Source organism: Triticum dicoccoides, chromosome 2A, assembly GCF_002162155.2.
Source record: "Triticum dicoccoides isolate Atlit2015 ecotype Zavitan chromosome 2A, WEW_v2.0, whole genome shotgun sequence".
NCBI classification, from domain to species: domain Eukaryota; kingdom Viridiplantae; phylum Streptophyta; class Magnoliopsida; order Poales; family Poaceae; genus Triticum; species Triticum dicoccoides.
In genome coordinates, this window is record NC_041382.1 from 610,850,879 (window position 1) to 610,872,753 (window position 21,875).

General features: G+C 41.0%; 1 protein-coding gene across 1 annotated transcript; it reads right to left on the reverse strand.

Annotated features, from left to right (window-relative positions):
* Nucleotides 1–879: 879 nt before the first annotated feature.
* LOC119359681 (serine/threonine-protein kinase STY13-like) lies at nt 880–3,452 on the reverse strand. The gene is made up of 6 exons (XM_037625788.1): nt 3,065–3,452; nt 2,180–2,340; nt 1,772–1,980; nt 1,519–1,693; nt 1,282–1,419; nt 880–1,148 (listed from the first exon to the last, which is right to left on the reverse strand). Exons 1-6 carry the CDS (start codon nt 3,450–3,452, stop codon nt 936–938), a joined length of 1,284 nt encoding a protein of 427 aa, XP_037481685.1. The 3' UTR covers nt 880–935.
* Between the last annotated feature and the right edge of the window lie 18,423 nt (nt 3,453–21,875).

Below are 21,875 nucleotides of genomic sequence, written 5' to 3' on the forward strand. Positions count from 1 at the left end.
CTTTGTCACGTTAAAACGAGCTCAATTTTTCGCTCAGTGTTCTTTACCATTGTCAAATTTCCCGTTACACCTCCTTAGTGTCATCAGCATGCGGGTAGACGTCATCTCCCGGAAGATTTGCTGTTGAGCACAACGCTGCTCCTTAACTCTCTCTAATGCTGAAACAATAGCTTCGCAGTCAGTTACAAGTTGCACATGGGTGATGGATCTATCCTTTTGAATGAGCCGAGGCCACTGCATCTCTACGTGAGAGAAGCTCGGTTGTTCCTGGTTTTGAAATACAGTATAATTATATTTTCGGCATTCTGCAGCTTGAGTTCCACGAGACGAGAGCCAAAACCCATCCATCCATGTGCCACGTGAAGATCCATCCGCTGAAGACTTTTGAGCCTTCGTTTCTCCTAGAACAGAGGCTTTGATATCCTTCAACACACGCGCCTCTGCTCAGTACTCAGTCGGTTGCCAGACTGCAGATTCAGATCAATTTCTCGTTTGAGAAAAGTACTGGGATCAAATTAGGCGGGTGCAGAACCGCAAAAGAACAGGCAATCATGATTTTCTCCAATGCAGCCCTGATATGTTCATGTCTTGATGACATTATGCTCTGTACTCCCTTCGTCCCAAAATAAGTGACTCGACTTTATATTAATTTTGTACTAAGGAAGTATATTTCAACATAAAGTTGAGTCACTTATTTTTGAGACGGAGGGAGTATATTCCAACAGAAAAAAACGAGGCAAGGAAGAACCAGCAGGTCAAGCCGACCCAAAACAGAAGAAAACGGACGCGACCATGAATCAAGTGTCGAATTAACCATGGGTTGTAAACTTCAAATTACACGGCCGCCGGAAAAAAAACTTTGAAGTACACCATCACACGTGTCTAATTAAGGCAACGACAAAAATCTATCATAATGTTGTTCACTGGAGACAAATCTATGGACCTGCACGACGGGGTCTCAAAAAGCAGAAGCATCCGGGGCTCTCCCCTTCCGGAACCATGTCTCCACCATGGGTTGTATCAAGAGCGTCCAGGAGTTGCACAACGTCCAACATGTCGGGCCGCTTCTCAGGGTCAGCCTGCCAGCACCTCTTCATGATGTTCGCCAACGGGGCCGGGCAGCACCGTGGGATCTTTGGCCGCAGATTCTGTGCACACAACATAAAAGGTAAAATTGTAAGCATAAAAAGTATATTGTTGCACAGGCTTATTTAACATGCTTGTCCATGCAATGAATTTTGGGTGTAACAAGGAGGGAGGGAGCTGACGGTTGAAACAAACCTTATGAACAATATCAGAGGAGGCTTCTCCAAAGCTCTTGTTTGGGTAGTAAGGCATGTCACAGCAATAGATCGCCCACAGGCATATCCCAAAGCTGTAAACATCACACTTTCTGTTGTATGGCTTGCCTAGAATAACCTGTATATGAAAGACAACAACATAAGATTGTTTTCAAGAAATGCAAGAATTGAGCCGGGCACCAAAATCCTAGAGCGATTGGTTGGCAGCGAGTAATACCTCCGGAGCCATGTAACCTGGCGTGCCTGTCATGCCCGTCATCTCTCCTGGATTCTTAGCTTGCACACGCGCGACCCCAAAGTCGGCAATCTTAAGGGTCCCCTTTGTGTCAAGCAGCATATTCTCTGCTTTGACATCCCGATGCACGATATCTTTCGAGTGTAGATAGGCCAATCTGTAAAAAGAATATATGAAAATATTATTCGTTATCCTCCGATTCAGATTGGAAAATAAGTGAAAGTGCTTTGCTTACCCTCTAGCCAAATCCAATGCGAGCTCAACCACCTCTTCATATGTAAGCTTATTGTCCCTGTTCGCATATAGATGTTGTCTCAGTGTTCCTCCACTGAGATATTCAACGACGACACAACATGCACTCTCTGGAAAATCAGGGGGTGCACTACACTCCCCGCTCACAGCTGGAATACTAAGGTCAATGGTACCCATTGATGCACCAATGAACTGCAAGGAAGAAAATATTACACTTTTAGAATGTAACACACAAAGAAAGCCTCGCTCTAAAGAAGACAGTTGTGTAGTGCCCACTATTGATAGTCCCAAGCAAGCAAAAAGAACTAATATTGCTACTACCACCAAAAAAACTACATTGAGCGTTCCTAATATAGGATGCAAATGTCTTCACGGGGAGCAAAATATTCACCTTTGTGACATTTGGGTGGTCGAGGTCCTTCCAGACAACAACCTCCTTACTCAGTGCTTCGCGCTGAATAGCAATTTCAGTCTCTGGCATAACTCCATCGTCTCCCCAATCCAATAGTTTGGCTTCATACACGCACGGGAAAAAAGTATTAACTATAATCTCTGGTCCCCGCCAAAAAGTATTAACTATAATCTCTGGTATGCCACGAAAATGTCTATAAGAGTTAAGCATATAGTAATGGTTTATTATGTAAGGGCCTAACATGTTTAATTATTAGGATATGTAAACAGAACACTTGGACCAGCTGACTGAGAAACAAAAGTTGAAAGAACAATTTTTTTCCAATTTTAATATTACATTATTAGAGCAGGCCGCTAGATCGAGACACATTATCGAATCCAAAGACCAACAATGATGATGTATCAATGGCGAGAATTAAAAATAAATAAAGAATCTGACGGTGGGAATACAAGAAAAATAGGAAACACTTCATCTAAACTAGAGTTCATAGATGGGAGATATGCATATGTAGAACATAACCCATCCCGATTCTCAAAAAAGGAAAAAAAAAGAATCCATCTGATTTGGCTAGCTACTATTTGATTTTAATATATCATAGAATAAAACTCATCAAATAATTCACGACTGTTGGATTTCATGATTTTGCAAGACAAAACACGAAAAGTTGATCTAAGATAGATCCCATCACCTTATAGCAAAACGAACGAGACTAGCCAGTGCCTCGATCTTAAACCCTAAAGGCACAATCAAACCCTAAACCCGAGCCTAAACCAACGCTTGTTTTCATAGTTTTATACATGCACGGACATTAAAACGGGCGTTGGAGGAGCGTCGACACACAAAATCGCAGTACATACCTAGGACGTCCTTCGTAGGTGGCGCGATACACAGAGCCGAAGGTCCCGGGTGCTATCCGGTGGTGCACCTCTAGCTTCGCGAGGTCGATCTCCCAGGGCGCCATGGGCTGATCCTTGTCCTTGTGGCGCTGCTTCTCCAGAGCCAGAGTCTTGGCGATGGACTCCCTCTGCATCTCGACGTCTAGGTTCTCGAGGTCGATCATGTCGGCCCGGATGTACGTCTCCTCCTTGCCGCCGCCGCCGAGAAACCCCGAGCGCACCGCCACAGTCTTCTCCTTCTTCTCGTCTACCTTCATCACGTCGGCGGCACCGAGTGTTCCAGTTTTCTCCTTCTCGTCCATCTTCATCACGTCGGCGGTATCGAGTGTTCCCGACACCTCCCCCTCCGCCGCCATCGAGGTCGGGGTTTTAGGTTTAGCCGCTAAGCGCCTAGCTCGCGCGCTGCAGGTCGAGGTTGCCGAACAGATCGATAACGACTTGCGAGATTTTCAAGTTCGGAAGTAACAACATGCCGCTATATATAACGCGTGGGATCAAGAGTCCCGCCCGATCCCTTAAAAAAAAGAGCCCCGCCCGATAATGCAGTTTTTTTGGACGGGTTTCTTATATAGAAGATCAATGCACATACGACTACGACTGAGTGTCCGTATGACTTGTTCTGTATAGATATGGACGCCGATATCCATCACATGTGTGGTATATTAGACATGTATTTACACATCGTGTGTGGCGTAAGCAGAAGGCAACCCACACGGGCTGTGTGTGGGCGGATATTAGAATTGCCCACACGTGTGGGCGCAGCTACTTCGTGTCACACGCCCAATAAATACTACTCATCTCTATCCCGCGCGTGTGGCACGATGCAAAAATGCCCACATGTTCTGGCGTAGCTACGTTAGGTACTCGCGGGATGACGATTTAGTTGCCATCCTGAATGCAGATGTAATTATTCGGGATGGCAAGTGTAGATGTAAAAGCATGGCAACTCTATCTGTTTCGGTTAACTGTAGTTGCCATGTCTAATTTATGGTAGTTGTCGCGTGTAATGAAACCGTAGTTGCCGTGTGTGATTAACTACTTGTCACGTATGGTAAAATAGTAGTTGCGATGTGTGTTTACCTAATTGCCACGTGTGGTCCAACCATAGTTGTCATGTATGGTTAATCACAGTTGCCATGTGTGTTTATCTGGTTGCCACGAACGCGCAACTGCAGTTGCTTGATACGTCTCCGTCGTATCTACTTTTTCAAACACTTTTGCCCTTGTTTTAGACTCTAACTTGCATGATTTGAATGGAACTAATCCGGACTGACGCTGTTTTCAGTAGAATTGTCATGGTGTTATTTTTGTGCAGAAATAAAAGTTTTCGGAATGACCAGAAAATCAACGGAGAATATTTTTGGAATATATAAAAAATACTACCGAAAGAATTAAGGCCAGGGGGCCTACACCCTGTCCACGAGGGTGGGGGGCGCGCCCACCCCCTATCTCGTGAGTGGGGGGCGCGCCCACCCCCCGGGCCGCGCCCCCTGTCTCGTGGGCCCCCTGATGCTCCACCGACCTCAACTTCAACTCTATATATTCACGTTCGGAAAGAAAAAAATCAGAGATAATAATTCATCGCGTTTTACAATACGGAGCCGCCGCCAAGCTCTAATCTCTCTCGGGAGGGCTGATCTGGAGTCCGTTCGGGGCTCCGGAGAGGGGAATCCATCGCCATCGTCATCATCAACCTTCCTTCATCACCAATTTAATGATGCTTATCGCCGTGCGTGAGTAATTCCATCGTAGGCTTGCAGGACGGTGATGGGTTGGATGAAATTTATCATGTAATCAAGTTAGTTTTGTTAGGGTTTGATCCCTAGTATCCATTAGGCTCTGAGATTGACTTTGCTATGCTTAATGCTTGTCACTAGGGCCCGAGTGCCATGATTTCGGATCTGAACCTATTATATTTTCACGAATATTATGTGAGTTTTTGATCCTATCTTGCAAGTCAATAGTCACTTATTATGTGTTATGATCCGCTAACCCCGAAGTGACAATAATCGGGATACTTACCGGTGATGACCGTAGTTTGAGGAGTTCATGTATTCACTATGTGTTAATGCTTTGGTCCGGTACTCAATTAAAAGGAGGCCTTAATATCCCTTAGTTTCCAATAGGACCCCGCTGCCACGGGAGGGTAGGACAAAAGATGCCATGCAAGTTCTTTTCCATAAGCACGTACGACTATATTCGGAATACATGCCTACATTACATTGATGAACTGGAGCTAGTTCTGTGTCACCCTATGTTATAACTGTTGCATGAGGAATCGCATTCGACATAATTATCCATCACTGATCCATTGCCTACGAGCTTTTCACATATTGATCTTTGCTTATTTACTTTTGTGTTGCTACTGTTATAATCACTACAAAACTATTACTGTTACCTTTGCCACCGTTACCATTACTTTCATAGTAGTTTGCTACTAAATACTCTGCTGCAGATATTAAGTTTTCCAAGTGTGGTTGAATTGACAACTCAGCTGCTAATACTTGATAATATTCTTTGGCTCCCGTTGTGTCAAATCAATAAATTTGGGATGAATACTCTACCCTCGAAAACTGTTGCGATCCCCTATACTTGTGGGTTATCAAGACTATTTTCTGACGCCGTTGCCGGGGAGCATAGCTCTATTCTTTGAGTTACTTGGTATTTATATCTTCGGATCACTATGAAAAACTTGAAAGATAAAAGAACCAAGATTTTTCCCTCAACTACGAGGGGAGGTAAGGAACTGTCATCTAGCTCTGCACTTGATTCACCTTCTGTTTTGAGTAAACTTGCGACACCTACTCCCGCTATTCATTCTGATATGTCACATGTTATTGATGATGCCACTTCTGCTTTGCATGATGCTTATGATGAAACTACTTTTATGCTTGATAATACCGTGCCACTAGGTGAATTTCTTGATGAACAACTTGCTAGGGTTAGAGAGAATGAAATTATTGATGAAAGTGATGTTGAAGATTCTCCCCCTAGATATGAAATGTTTTTTGTGCCTGAGGTTATGTTATGGATGAAGAAACTGCTAGAGACTTTTTAGCTTGCAATGATAGATATAATCTTAAGAAATTATTAGCTAAGCTGAAAGAAAAATCTTTGAATGCTAGAATGAAATATGACCCTGCTTTTGCTACTTCACCTATCTATATTTCTGATAAGGATTATGATTTCTTTGTCGATCAAGAGTTAATTACTTTGGTTGAATCTGATCCTTTTTATGGCTATGAGTCTGAAACTGTTGTGGCACATCTTACTAAATTAAATGATATAGCCACCCTGTTCACTAATGATGAGAAAACTCGTTATTACTTTATCCTTAAGTTATTTTTGTTCTCATTAAAGGGTGATGCTAAAATATGGTTTAATTCTTTTGATCCTGGTTGTGTGCATAGTCCCCAGGATATGATTTATTATTTCTCTGCTAAATATTTTCCCGCTCATAAGAAACAAGCTGCCTTAAGGGAAATATATAACTTTGTGCAAATTGAAGAAGAGAGTCTCCCACAAACTTGGAGGCTTCTCCAATTACTTAATGCTTTTCCTGATCATCCTCTCAAGAAAAATGAAATACTTGATATCTTTTATAATGGACTAACCGATGCTTCCAGAGACCACCTGGATAGTTGTGCTGGTTGTGTTTTCAGGGAAAGAAGTGTTGATCAAGCTGAAATGCTATTGAAATATGTTGAGTAATGGAAATGATTGGACACTTCCTGAACCAACTCTGAAGAAAAGGGGTATTCTATTTCTCAGTCCTGAAGATATGCAAGAGGCAAAGAAATCTATGAAAGAAAAATGTATTAAAGCTGAAGATGTTAAGAATTTACCACCCATTAAAGAAATACATGGTCTTGATAACCCGACACAGATAGTGAAGGTAAATTCCCTCTATAGATTTGATGAAGGTGATATTCCTCGTTATAAGTCTGCTAGCCAATGCCTAGATGAGTTTGACAATTTTATTGTTAAACATGAAAACTTCAATGCTTATGTTGGTAGACAATTGAAACGTAATGCTTATATGATTGAACACTTGAGTGATTATATGTCTAGAGTTAAAGGTGAACTTAAACTCATTAGTAAATATGCTTCTATGGTTACCACTCAAGTAGAACAAGTGCTTAAAGCTCAAAATGATTTGCTCAATGAATTAAATAATAAGAAAAATATAATGCGGTTAGAGTTGTGACTAGAGGTGGTAAAATGACTTAGGAACCTTTGTATCCTGAGGGCCACCCTAAGAGAATTGAGAAAGATTCTTATAGAACTAATGTTGATGCACCTAGTCCTTCTAAAAGGAAGAAAAAAAATGATAGAACTTTGTATGCTTCTAGTGAACCTGTTGTTGACACACCTGAGAATCCCAATGATATTTCTATTTCTGATGCTGAAACACAATCTTGTAATGAACATGAACCTAGTGATAATATTAATGATGATGTTTGCTACATCTTGAGCATGCATTGGTTTTCCTTGAAGAGGAAAGGGTGATGCAGCAAAGCATCGTAAGTATTTCCCTCAATTTTTAAGAACCAAAGTATCAATCTAGTAGGAGACCACGTGTGAGTCACCTCGTACCTACACAAACAAATAAGAACCTCACAACCAACGCGATAAAGGTGTTGTCAATCCCTTCAAGAGTGAGATCTGATAGAGATAATAATAATAAGATAAATATTTTTTGGTATTTTTAAGATGTACATTGAAAGTAAAGATTGCAAAATAAAGTAGATTGGAAACTTGTATGATGGAGAATAGACCCGGGGGCCATATGTTTCACTAGTGACTTCTCTCAAGATAGCATAAGTATTATGGTGGGTGAACAAATTGCTGTCGAGCAATTGATACAATTGAGCATAGTTATGAGAATATCTACGTATGATCATGTATATAGGCATCACGTCCGTGACAAGTAAACTGACTCCTGCCTGCATCTACTACTATTACTCCACACATCGACCGCTATGCAGCATGCATCTAGAGTATTAAGTTCATAAGAACAGAGTAACACTTTAAGCAAGATGACATGATGTAGAGGGATAACTCATGCAATATGATATAAACCTCATCTTTTTATCCTCGATGGCAAAAATACAACACATGTCGTTTCCCTTTCTATCACTGGGATCGAGCACCGCAAGATTGAACCCAAAACTAAGCACTTCTCCCATTGCAAGAAAGACCAATCTAGTAGGCCAAACCAAACTAATAATTCTAAGAGACTTGCAAAGATAACCAATCATACATAAAAGAATTCAGAGAAGATACAAATATTGTTCATAGATAATCTTAATCATAAACCCACAATTCATCGGATCTCGACAAACACACTGCAAAAAGAGTTACATCAAATAGATCTCCAAGAGAATCGAGGAGAACTTTGTATTGAGATCCAAAGAGAGAGAAGAAGCCATCTAGCTAGTAGCTATGGACCCGAAGGTCTGAGGAAACTACTCACACATCATCGGAGGGGCCATGGAGTTGATGTAGAGGCACTCCGTGATCAATGCCCTCTCCGGCGGACCTCCGGAAAAGGCCCCGAGATGGGATCTCTTGGGTACAGAAGGTTGCGGCGGTGGAATTAGGTTTTCGTGGTGCTCATCAATGGTTTTGAAGGAAATATGCCCTAGAGGCAATAATGAAGTTATTATTTATTTCCTTATTTCATGATAAATGTTTATTATTCATGCTAGAATTGTATTAACCGGAAACATGATACATGTGTGAATACATAGACAAACAGAGTGTCACTAGTATGCCTCTACTTGACTAGCTCGTTGATAAAAGATGGTTATGTTTCCTAGCCATAGACAAATAGTTTCATTTGATTAACGGGATCACATCATTAGGAGAATGATGTGATTGACTTGACCCATTCCGTTAGCTTAGCACTTGATCGTTTAGTTTGTTGCTATTGCTTTCTTCATGACTTATACATGTTCCTATGACTATGAGATTATGCAACTCCCGTTTACCGGAGGAACACTTTGTGTGCTACCAAACGTCACAACGTAACTGGGTGATTATAAAGGTGCTCTACAGGTGTCTCTGAAGGTACTTGTTGGGTTGGCGTATTTTGAGATTAGGATTTGTCACTCCGATTGTCGGAGAGGTATCTCTGGCCCCACTCGGTAATACACATCACTTAAGCCTTGCAAGCATTGCAACTAATGAGTTAGTTACGTGATGATGTATTACGAAACGAGTAAAGAGACTTGCCGGTAACGAGATTGAACTAGGTATTGAGATACCGACGATCGAATCTCGGGCAAGTAACATACTGATGACAAAGGGAACAACGTATGTTGTTATGCGGTTTGACCGATAAAGATCTTCGTAGAATATGTAGGAGCCAATATGAGCATCCAGGTTCTGCTATTGGTTATTGACCGGAGACGTGTCTCAGTCATGTCTACATAGTTCTCGAACCCGTAGGGTCCGCACGCTTAAAGTTCGATGACAGTTATATTATGAGTTTATGTGTTTTGATGTACCGAAGGTAGTTCAGAGTCCTGGATGTGATCACGGACATAACGAGGAGTCTCGAAATAGTCGAGACATGAAGATTGATATATTGGACAACTATATTCGGACACCGGAATGGTTCCGGGGGTTATCGGATATACACCGGAGTACCGGGGGGTTACCGGAACCCCCCAGGGGGTTATTGGGCCTCATGGGTCCAAGTGGTGGAAGAGGAGAGGTAGCAGGAGGTGGCGCGCGGCCCCCTTGCCCCAATCCGAATTGGGAAAGGGAAGGGGCGGCGGGCCCCCTTCTCCTTCCTTCTCTCCACCTCCTCCTTCCCCCTTCTCCTAGTTGGAATAGGAAAGGGGGAAAAACCTACTTGGAGTAGGATTGCCCCCCCTTGGGCGCGTCTCCTTCCCTTGGCCGGCCCCCTCCTCCTCCCCCCTTTATATACGGAGGAGGGGGGCACCCCATAGACACAACAATTTATCTCTTGGATCTTTTAGCCGTGTGCGGTGCCCCCTCCACCATAATCCACCTCGGTCATATCGTAGCAGTGCTTAGGCGAAGCCCTGCGTCGGTAGAACATCATCATCATCACCACGCCGTCGTGCTGATGGAACTCTCCCTCAAAGATCGTCCGGATCGGAGTTTGAGGAACGTCATCGAGTTGAACGTGTGCAGAACTCAGAGGTGCCATGCGTTCGGTGCTTGATCGGTCAGATCGTGAATACGTACGACTACATCAACCGCGTTGTGCTAAATGCTTCTGCTTTCGGTCTACGAGGGTACATGGACACACTCTCCCCTCTCGTTGCTATGCATCACCATGATCTTGCGTGTGCGTAGAATTTTTTTGAAATTACTACGTTCCCCAACAGTGGTATTAGAGCCAAGTTTTATGTGTTGATGTTATATGCACGAGTAGAACACAAGTGAGTTATGTGCGATACAAGTCATACTGCTTATCAGCATGTCATACTTTGGTTCGACGGTATTGTTGGATGAAGTGGCCCGGACTGACATTACGCTTACGCTTACGGGAGACTGGTTCTACCGATGTGCTTTGCACACAGGTGGCTGGCGGTTGTCAGTTTCTCCAACTTTAGTTGAACCGAGTGTGGCTACGCCCGGTCCTTGAGAAGGTTAAAACAACGCTAACTTGACGAACTATCGTTGTGGTTTTGATGCGTAGGTAAGAACGGTTCTTGCTTAGCCCGTAGCAGCCACGTAAAACTTGCAACAACAAAGTAGAGGACATCTAACTTGTTTTTGCAGGGCATGTTGTGATATGATATGTTCAAGGCATGATGCTATATTTTATTGTATGAGATGATCATGTTTTGTAACCGAGTTATCGGCAACTAGCAGGAGCCATATGGTTGTCGCTTTATTGTATCCAATGCAATCGCCCTGTAATGCTTTACTTTATCACTAAGCGGTAGCGATAGTTGTAGAAGCATAAGTTGGCGAGACAACAACGATGCTACGATGGAGATCAAAGTGTCGCGCCAGTGACAATGGTGATCATGACGGTGCTTCAGAGATGAAGATCACAAGCACAAGATGATGATGGCCATATCATATCACTTATATTGATTGCATGTGATGTTTATCTTTTATGCATCTTATCTTGTTTTGATTGACAGTAGCATTATAAGATGATCTCTCACTAAATTATCAAGGTATAAGTGTTCTCCCTGAGTATGCACCGTTGCAAAAGTTCTTCGTGCTGAGACACCACGTGATGATCGGGTGTGATAGGCTCTATGTTCAAATACAATGGGTGCAAAACAGTTGCACACGCGGAATACTCAGGTTAAACTTGACGAGCCTAGCATATGCAGAGATGGCCTCGGAACACCGAGACCGAAAGGTCAAGCGTGAATCATATAGAAGATATGATCAACATAGTGATGTTCACCATTGAAAACTACTCCATCGCGTGATGATCGGATATGGTTTAGTTGATTTGGATCACGTGATCACTTAGATGATTAGAGGGATGTCTATCTAAGTGGGAGTTCTTAAGTAATATGATTAATTGAACTTTAATTTATCATGAACTTAGTCCTGGTAGTATTAGCATATCTATGTTGTAGATCAATAGCTCACGATGTTGCTCCCCATTTATTGTGTTCCTAGAGAAAAACTATGTTGAAAAATGTTAGTAGCAATGATGCGGATTGGATCCGTGATCCGAGGATTATCCTCATTGCTGCACAGAAGAATTATGTCCTTGATGCACCGCTAGGTGACAGACCTATTGGAGGAGCAGATGCAGATGTTATGAACGTTTGGCTAGCTCAATATGATGACTACTTGATAGTTTAGTGCACCATGCTTAAGGGCTTAGAATCAGGGCTTCAAAGACGTTTTGAACACCATGCAGCATATAAGATGTTCCAAGAGTTGAAATTGGTATTTCATACTCATGCCCGTGTCGAGAGGTATGAGACCTCTGACAGTACTTTGCCTACAAGATGGAGGAGAATAGCTCAACCAGTGAGCATGTGCTCAGGTTGTCTGAGTACTACAATTGCTTGAATCAAGTGGGAGTTAATCTTCCAGATAAGAGAGTAATTGACAAAGTTCTCTAGTCACTATCACCGAGTTACTAGAACTTAGTGATGAACTATAATATGCAAGGGATGACAAAAGTAATTCCCAAGCTCTTCGTGATGTTGAAATCAACGAAGGTAGAAATCAAGAAAAGCATCAAGTGTTGATGGTTGACAAAGACCACTAGTTTCAAGAAAAGGGCAAAGGGAAGAAGGGAAACTTCAAGAAGAACGGCAAGCAAGTTGCTGCTCAAGTGAAGAAGCACAAGTTAGGACCTAAGCTTGAGACTAAGTGCTTCTACTGCAAAGGGACTGGTCACTGGAAGAAGAACCACCCCAACTATTTGGCGGATAAGAAGGATGGCAAAGTGAACAATGCTATATTTGATATACATGTTATTGATGTGTACTTTACTAGTGTTTATAGCAACCCCTCGGTATTTGATACTGGTTCAGTTGCTAAGAGTAGTAACTCGAAACGAGAGTTGCAGAATGAACAGAGACTAGTTAAGGGTGAAGTGACGATGTGTATTGGAAGTGGTTCCAAGATTGATATGATCATCATCGCACACTCCCTATACTTTCATGATTAGTGTAAACCTAAATAATTGTTATTTGGTGTTTGCGTTGAGCATGAATATGATTTGATCATGTTTATTGCAATATGGTTATTCATTTAAGTTAGAGAATAATTGTTGTTCTGTTTACATGAATAAAACCTTCCGTGGTCATACACCCAATGAAAATGGTTCGTTGGATCTCGATCGTAGTGATACACATATTCATAATATTTAAGCCAAAAGATGAAAAGTTAATAATGATAGTGCAACTTATTTGTGGCACTGCCGTTTAGGTCATATTGGTGTAAAGCGCATGAAGAAACTCCATGCTGATGGGCTTTTGGAATCACTTGATTATGAATCATTTTGATGCTTGCGAACCATGCCTCATGGGCAAGATAACTAAGACTCCGTTCTCCGGAACAATGGAGCGAGCAACTGACTTATTGGATATAATACATACTGATGTATGAGGTCCGATGAGTGTTGAGGCTCGCGCCAGGTATCGTTATTTTCTGACCTTCACAGACGATTTGAGCAGATATGGGTATATCTACTTGAAGAAACATAAGTCTGAAACATTTGAAAAGTTCAAAGAATTTCAGAGTGAAGTGGAAAATCATCGTAACAAGAAAATAAAGTTTCTACGATCTGATCGCAGAGGCGAATATTTGAGTTACGAGTTTGGTCTTCAATTTAAACAATGTGGAATAGTTTCACAAACTCATGCCACCTGGAACACCACAGCATAATGGTGTGTCCGAACGTCATAACCGTACTTTATTGGATATAGTACAATCTATGATGTCTCTTACCGATTTACCACTATCGTTTTGGGGTTATGCATTAGAGACAGCTGCATTCACGTTAAATAGGGCACCATCTAAATCCGTTGAGACGACACCATATGAACTGTGGTTTGGCTAGAAACCTAAGCTATCGTTTCTTAAAGTTTGGGGCTGCGATGCTTATGTGAAAAAGTTTCAACCTGATAAGCTCGAACCCAAATCAGAGAAATGTGTCTTCATAGAATACCCAAAGGAAACTGTTGGGTACACCTTGATACGTCTCCGTCATATCTACTTTTCCAAACACTTTTGCCCTTGTTTTGGACTGTAACTTGCATGACTTGAATGGAACTAACCCGGACTGACGTTGTTTTCAGCAGAAATGCTATGGTGTTATTTATGTGCAGAAACAAAAGTTCTCGGAATGACTTGAAACTTCACGGAACATCTATTCAAAAAATAAAAAAATCCTTGCAAAAGATGAAGACCAGGGGCCCACCACCTATCCACGAGGGTGGGGGGAGCGCCCCCTACCTCATGGGCCCCCTGGAGTTCCTCCGACCTCAACCCCAACCCTATATATTTGGTTTCGGGGAGAAAAACACCAGAGAGAAGAAATCATCGCGTTTTACGATATGGAGCCGCCGCCAAGCCCTAAAACCTCTCGGGAGGGCTGATCTGGAGTCCGTTCGGGGCTCCGGAGAGGGGAATCCGTCGCCATCATCATCATCAAGCATCCTCCATCACCAATTTCATGATGCTCACCGCCGTGCATGAGTAATTCCATCGCAGGCTTGCTGGACGGTGATGGGTTGGATGAGATCTATCATGTAATCGAGTTAGTTTTGTTAGGGTTTGATCCCTAGTATCCACTATGTTCTGAGATTGATGTTGCTATGACTTTGCTATGTTTAATGCTTGTCACTAGGGCCCGAGTGCCATGATTTCAGATCTGAACCTATTATGTTTTCATCAATATATGAGAGTTCTTGATCCTATCTTGCAAGTCTATAGTCACCTATTATGTGTTATGATCCGTTAACCCCGAAGTGACAATAATCGGGATACTTACCGGTGATGACCATAGTTTAAGGAGTTCATGTATTCACTATGTGATAATGCTTTGTTCCGGTACTCTATTAAAAGGAGGCCTTAATATCCCTTAGTTTCCATTAGGACCCCGCTGCCACGGGAGGGTAGGACAAAAGATGTCATGCAAGTTCTTTTCCATAAGCACGTATGACTATATTTGGAATACATGCCTACATTACATCGATGAATTGGAGCTAGTTCTGTGTCACCCTAGGTTATGACTGTTACATGATGAACCGCATCCGGCATAATTATCCATCACTGATCCATTGCCTACGAGCTTTCCATATATTGTTCTTCGCTTATTTACTTTTCTGTTACTATTGCTATCATCACTACAAAATACCAAAACCATTACTTTTGCTACTATTACCTTTTGCTACCGTTACCACTACTATCATATTACTTTGCTACTAAATACTTTGCTGCAGATATTAAGTTTCCAGGTGTGGTTGAATTGAAAAATCAGCTGCTAATACTTGAGAATATTCTTTGGCTCCCCTTGTGTCGAATCAATAAATTAGGGTTGAATACTCTACCCTCGAAAACTGTTGTGATCCCCTATACTTGTGGGTTATCAAGACTATTTTCTGGCGCCGTTGCCGGGGAGTATAGCTCTATTCTTTGAGTCACTTGGGATTTATATCTGCTTATCATTATGAAGAACTTGAGAGATCCAAAAACCAAGATTTATCCCTCAACTACGAGGGGAGGTAAGGAACTGCCATCTAGCTCTGCACTTGATTCACCTTCTGTTTTGAGTAAGCTCGCGACACCTAAACCTGCTTCTGCTATTCGTTCCGATATGTCGCATGTTATTGATGATGTCACTTCTGCTATGCATGATACTTATGATGAAACTACTTCTATGCTTGATACTACTGTGCCACTTGGTGAATTTCTTGATGAACAACTTGATAGGGTTAGAGAGGATGAAAATATTGAATCTGATAATACTGATGAAAGTGATGATGAAGACTTGCCTATTATTCCTAAGGGTTATGTTTTTGATAAAGAAGCTTCTTTAGCTATTTTAGCTTGCAAAGATAGATACAAACTCAAGAGGTTATTAGCTAAATGGAAGCAGCAATCTCTAAATGCTAGAATGAAACCTGACCCTGCTTTTGCTACTTCACCTATATGTGTTACTGATAAGGATTATGAATTCTCTGTTGATCCTGATATAATTACTTTGGTTGAATATGATTCATGGCTATGAATCTGAAACTGTTGTGGCACATCTTACTAAATTAAATGATATAGCTACCCTGTTCACTAATGATGGGAGAACTCGTCACTTTTATATCCTTAAAATATTTCCGCTCTCATTAAAGGGTGATGCTAAGATATGATTTAATTCTCTTGATCCTGGTTGTGTGCGTAGTCCCCAGGATATGATTTATTACTTCTCTGCTAAATATTTCCCTGCTCATAAGAAACAAGCTGCTTTAAGGGATATATATAATTTTGTGCAAATTGAAGAAGAGAGTCTCCCACAAGCTTGGGGGAGGCTTCTCAAGTTACTTAATGCTTTGCATGATCATCCTCTTAAGAAAAATGAAATACTTGATATCTTTTATAATGGACTAACCGATGCCTCCAGAGATTACCTGGATAGTTGTGCTAGTTCTGTTTTCAGGGAAAGAACGCCGGATGAAGCTGAAATTCTATTGAATAATATGTTGACAAATGAAAATAATTGGACACCTCGTGAGCTAGTTCATGAGCCTATTCCTAAACCAACTCCGAAGAAGAGAGGTATTCTATTTCTCAGTCCTGAAGATATGCAAGAGGCAAAGAAATCTATGAAAGAAAAAGGTATTAAAGCTGAAGATGTTAAGAATTTACCTCCTATTAAAGAAATACATGGTCTTAATTTGCCGCCTGTTGAAGAAACATATGATCTTAATCCATTACCTATTGAAGAAACTCATGGTCTTGATAACCCGACACAGGTAGTAAAGGTAAATTCTCTCTATAGATATGATAAAGCTGAAATCCCATTTACTAAGTTTGCTAGCCCATGCTTAGATGAGTTTGATAAATTTATGGCTAAGCAAGAAGACTTTAATGCTTATTTTGGTATACAATTGAAATATAATTCAAATATGCTTGAGCACTTGGGTGATTATATGGCTAATGTCAAAGGTGAACTTAAACTTATTAGTAAACATGGTTCTATGGTTACCACTCAAGTAGAACAAGTACTTAAAGCTCAAAATGATTTGCTCAATGAATTGAATAGTAAGAATAATGATAATTCTGTTAGAGTGGCTACTAGAACTGGCAGAATGACTCAGGAACCTTTGTATCCTGAAGGCCACCCTAAGAGAACTGAGCAAGATTCTCAGAGAAATAATGTGGATGCACCTAGTCCTTCTAATAGGAAGAAAAAGAAAAATGATAGGACTTTGCATGCTTCTAGTGAACCTATTACTGAAACACCTGAGAATCCAAATGATATTTATATTTCTGATGCTGAAACACAATCTGGTAATGAACCTGAAACTAGTGATAATGTTAATGATAATGTCCATGATGATGCTCAACCTAGTAATGATAATGATATACAAATTGAACCTGCTGTTGATCTTGATAACCCACAATCAAAGAATCAACATTATGATAAGAAAGACTTTGTTGCTAGGAAACATGGTAAAGAAAGAGAACCATGGGTTCAGAAACCCATGCCTTTTCCTCCCAAACCATCCAAGAAAAAGGATGATGAGGATTTTGAGCGCTTTGCTGAAATGATTAGACCTATCTTTTTGTGTATGCGATTAACTGATATGCTCAAAATGAATCCTTATGCTAAGTATATGAAAGATATTGTTACAAATAAAAGAAAGATAGCGGAAGCTGAAATTTCCACCATGCTTGCTAATTATACTTTTAAGGGTGGAATACCAAAGAAACCTGGAGATCCAGGAGTACCCACTATACCATGCTCTATTAAAAGAAACTATGTTAAAACTGCTTTATGTGATCTTGGAGCCGGTGTTAGTGTTATGCCTCTCTCTTTATATCGTAGACTTGATTTGAATAAGTTGACACCTACTGAAATACCTTTGCAAATGGCTAATAAATCAACTGCTATACCTGTCGGTATTTTTGAGGATGTGCCTGTTGTAGTTGCAAACGTTACTATTTTAACGGACTTTGTTATTCTTGATATTCCTGAGGACGATAGTATGTCTATTATTCTTGGAAGACCCTTTTTGAATACTGTAGGAGCTGTTATTGATTGCACTAAGGGCAATGTCACTTTTCATGTTAATGGTAATGAGCATACGGTACACTTTCCGAGGAAACAACCTCAAGTTCATAGTATCAACTCTATTGGAAAATTTCCATCGATTATATTTGGAGGTTTTGAATTTCCTCTTCGTACTGTCAAGAAGAAATATGATATTCTTATTATTGGGGATGTGCATATCCCCGTTGAGGTAACATAGTGGTTTTGAATTTCCTCTTCCTACTGTCAAGAAGAAATATGATATTCTTATTATTGGGGATGTGCATATCCCCGTTGAGGTAACATAGTGTTATTCAAAATTTCTCCGGTTCCATGTTATTCGGAATGAGTTCGTTAACAAGACTTGATCAACCTTGTTAGTGGATTCCTTTTGATGAGCATGAGATGGATGAAGCTAGAAGGCACAACCTTCTGTACCCTACTTTTACTTTCTGTTATTTATATTAAATAAAATAAAAATAGTATTTTTCTGTCTGTTATCTGAATTATCCGTGCAATATAAAAATACCCCGAAAATAAAAGTTCTCCAAATGCCCTAAAATTTAAATATGATTTTTTCTGGAATATTTGAGAATATTTGGCACTGAGAACACAGCAGGAGGAGCTGGCACCGGGCCACGAGGGTCAGGGGCGCGCCCCCTGCCTCGTGGGCCCATGGTGGCCCTCCTCCACTCATCATTTCACCCACACACTCCTTCTTCCTCCCACAAACACGAATATCCAGCTCAAGCACGAGTTCTAGCTCATTTAGCTGCCATTTTCGATCTCCTTGCTCAAAGCACCTCTCACAAAACTGCTTGGGGAGATTGTTCTTTGGTATGTGACTCCTCCATTGGTCCAATTAGTTTTTGTTCTAGTGCTTTATTCATTGCAAATTTGTGCTGCCTTGGTGACCATGTTCTTGAGCTTGCATGTCAAATTTATATGGTTCCAAGTAGTTTTGATGCATGATATAGACTCTAGGCACTTGTATGAGTAGTTGCTATCAATATTATTGAGTTTGGTTCACTTTTATTTTGAAGTTACTAAAAATTTCAGAATTTTCCAGAAAATGATAAAGAGATTTTTGAGGGGCTCATCGAGCCAAAGCTCAAGGGAAAAGCAAAATGAAGAGGCACAGAAGCCCAAATATAATTTTCCTCGCACCGCGGAGGTTAGGCCGTGTGAATGGCCCTCCGATGAATTCTTGAGAGCAACCAGGATTTATGAGGATTTTTATGAATTGGCTAAGAATGCAGGCCTCACCGACTTCCTCCACGACCAACCGAACAGTATCTCTTACTCACCAATACTTTTGTGCAAAACTTCTACTATTATCCTAGGGAATCACCTCCTTCAGCAGAGTTTCATTTATATGATGTGGTTAAGAAGATGTCACTTTATGATTTTTGTCGGGTTTGTTTGATCCCTTTCAAGGGCAAAATAGGACCAAATCGTGACGATGTGGATGGGTTTCTTGATACCATCACCGTAGGGGAAACGAGGAAGGTTTCCGATGCACGAATCACTAGCATACATTTTCCTGTTTTACGCTACTTTGCAATATTTGCTAGTCGTTGCTTAATTGGTCGCGAAAACCGTGGAAACCTTAGTGTTCTTGATATTATTATTTTGTTCCACGGGTTATTCTGTGATAACTTTGTGAGTATGGGCGGTATTATTGCTAAACGGTTGAGTCTGAACTGTACAAAGGGCCCCATCTTTGGGGGTATCTATGCTTCACGCCTAGCTGCACATTTTAACATACCTATTAGGCATTATGAGAAGGAAGAAAAATTGCTGCCTCGTGTTTATTTAGATTATAAGAGTATGGTATCACATAATTTCATTATAAAGAATAGGGAAGGGGAGCTTAAATACAAATTGTTCTTTGATAAACATCATCTGGAGACTATTACCTTGCCTGCTCCTTCCTTGTTTGATTTATCTGCAGGCCAGTACCTCGTCTCGCCGGAGGACATTCACGCCTACCGGAACCCTGCACCAGCCACAGAGCCAGAGTCAGAACCACAAGTTGATCCTCCACGATAGTCTAATTACCATAGGGATCCGGAGATGATTGCCAACCAGTGGCAGTCAGAGTCTTCTTCATCGCAGTATGACCCCAACTATTATTATGGATATTCGCCAGGCCAACCGTGGCCATAGACCAACTTAGTCCAAAAGCCTAAGCTTGGGGGAGTACGTATTTCCCACCGACATTACATTTATATACACACACTCATTGCTAGATGTCGGTGCTCATACTTTTTCATTATATCATCCATGCTAGTTTATTTCCTTTTTATGCTTTCTTCTTGTGTGTTTAATAAACCTTAAGAAAAACCAAAAAAATTAGTTGTAGCTTCTAATTAGTCTACTTTCCATGCTTGTACTAGTAATTAAAAATAAAACCCCAAAAGATTTCCTGTTCTTCTTTTGCTTGTTGGGAGCTTTCCCGTGTAAATAGTTTTATTTCTTTTCTTTTCTTTGGGGGTCGATAGGAGAAGACCATGATTGAATTGTTGAAGTGGCTCTTATATGCATAATTGTTGATATGACAAAAGAGCCCATATTGCCTTGTCTTCTCCTGTTTATTGAATGCTTGCAGATTCCAGCTCAGTCCAATGCACGCGCACTATTATTATTATTCACATCATTCGGTCGTGCAAGTGAATGGCAATTATGACAATATATGATGGACTGACTGAGATGAGAAAAGCTAGTATGAACTCGACCTCTTTTATTTTTGTAAATATGATTAGTTCATCGTTCCTGATTCAGCCTATTATGAATAAACATGTTTGCAATGACAACTAGAGATCATAGCTTCTTGTGCCATGCTTGATTAGATGGGAGCTTATAATGGTTTACCTTGCGTGCCAACATGCTATTAAAATGGGCATGATGTGGTATGATAGGGTGGTATCCTCCTCTGAATGATTTAAGTGACTTGACCTGGCACATGTTCACGCATGTAGTTGAAACAAAATCAACATAGCCTTCACGATATTTATGTTCATGGTGGATTATATCCTACTCATGCTTGCATTCGGTGTTGATTAATTTTAATGCATGTTCATGACTGTTGTCGCTCTCTAGCTGGTCGCTTCCCAGTCTTTTGCTAGCCTTCACCTGTACTAAGCGGGAATACTGCTTGTGCATCCAACTCCATAAACCCCAAAGTTATTCCATATGAGTCCACCATACCTACCTATATACGGTATCTACCTACCATTCCAAGTAAATTTGTATGTGCCAAACTCTAAACCTTCAAATAAATATCCTATTTTGTATGCTCGAATATCTCATGTATCAACTAGGGCTGTCCGTATCTTCCATGTTAGGCGGGTTATTCTCAAGAGGAGTGGACTCCACTCCTCACTCACGAGAATGTGGCTGGTCACCGGGATGCCCAGTCCCATGCTTTATGCAAATCAAATCAAAATAATTGCAAACAAAACTCCCCCTGGGACTCTTGTTAGTTGGAGGCACTCGTTGTTTCGAGCAAGCCATGGATTGCTGCTTGTTGGTGGAGGGGGAGTATAAACTTTACCATTCTGTTTGGGAACCGCCTATAATGTGTGTAGCATGGAAGATATCGCCATCTCTTGGTTGTTATGTTGAAAATGAAAGTATACCGCTCAAAATATTATTCACATCTATTTCAAAACCGAGCTCTGGCACCTCTACAAATCCCTGCTTCCCTCTACGAAGGGCCTATCTATTTACTTTTATGTTGAGTCATCATCCTCTTATTAAAAAGCACCAGTTGGAGAGCACTGCTATCATTTGCATTCATTACTGTTAGTTTACATTGAGTATGACTTGACTGGGTCTCTTTTACCATGAATTACAATGTCTAGTCAGTCCTTGATCTTTAAAGGTGCTCTGCATTTATGTTTTGCGGTCTCAAAAAGGGATAGCGAGATACCATCTTGTTATATCATATTATGATTGTTTTGAGAAAGTGTTGTCATCCGAGATTTATTATTATTGCTCGCTAGTTGATTATGCCATTGATATGAGTAAACTTGAGACCTAAGCATTATTGTGAATG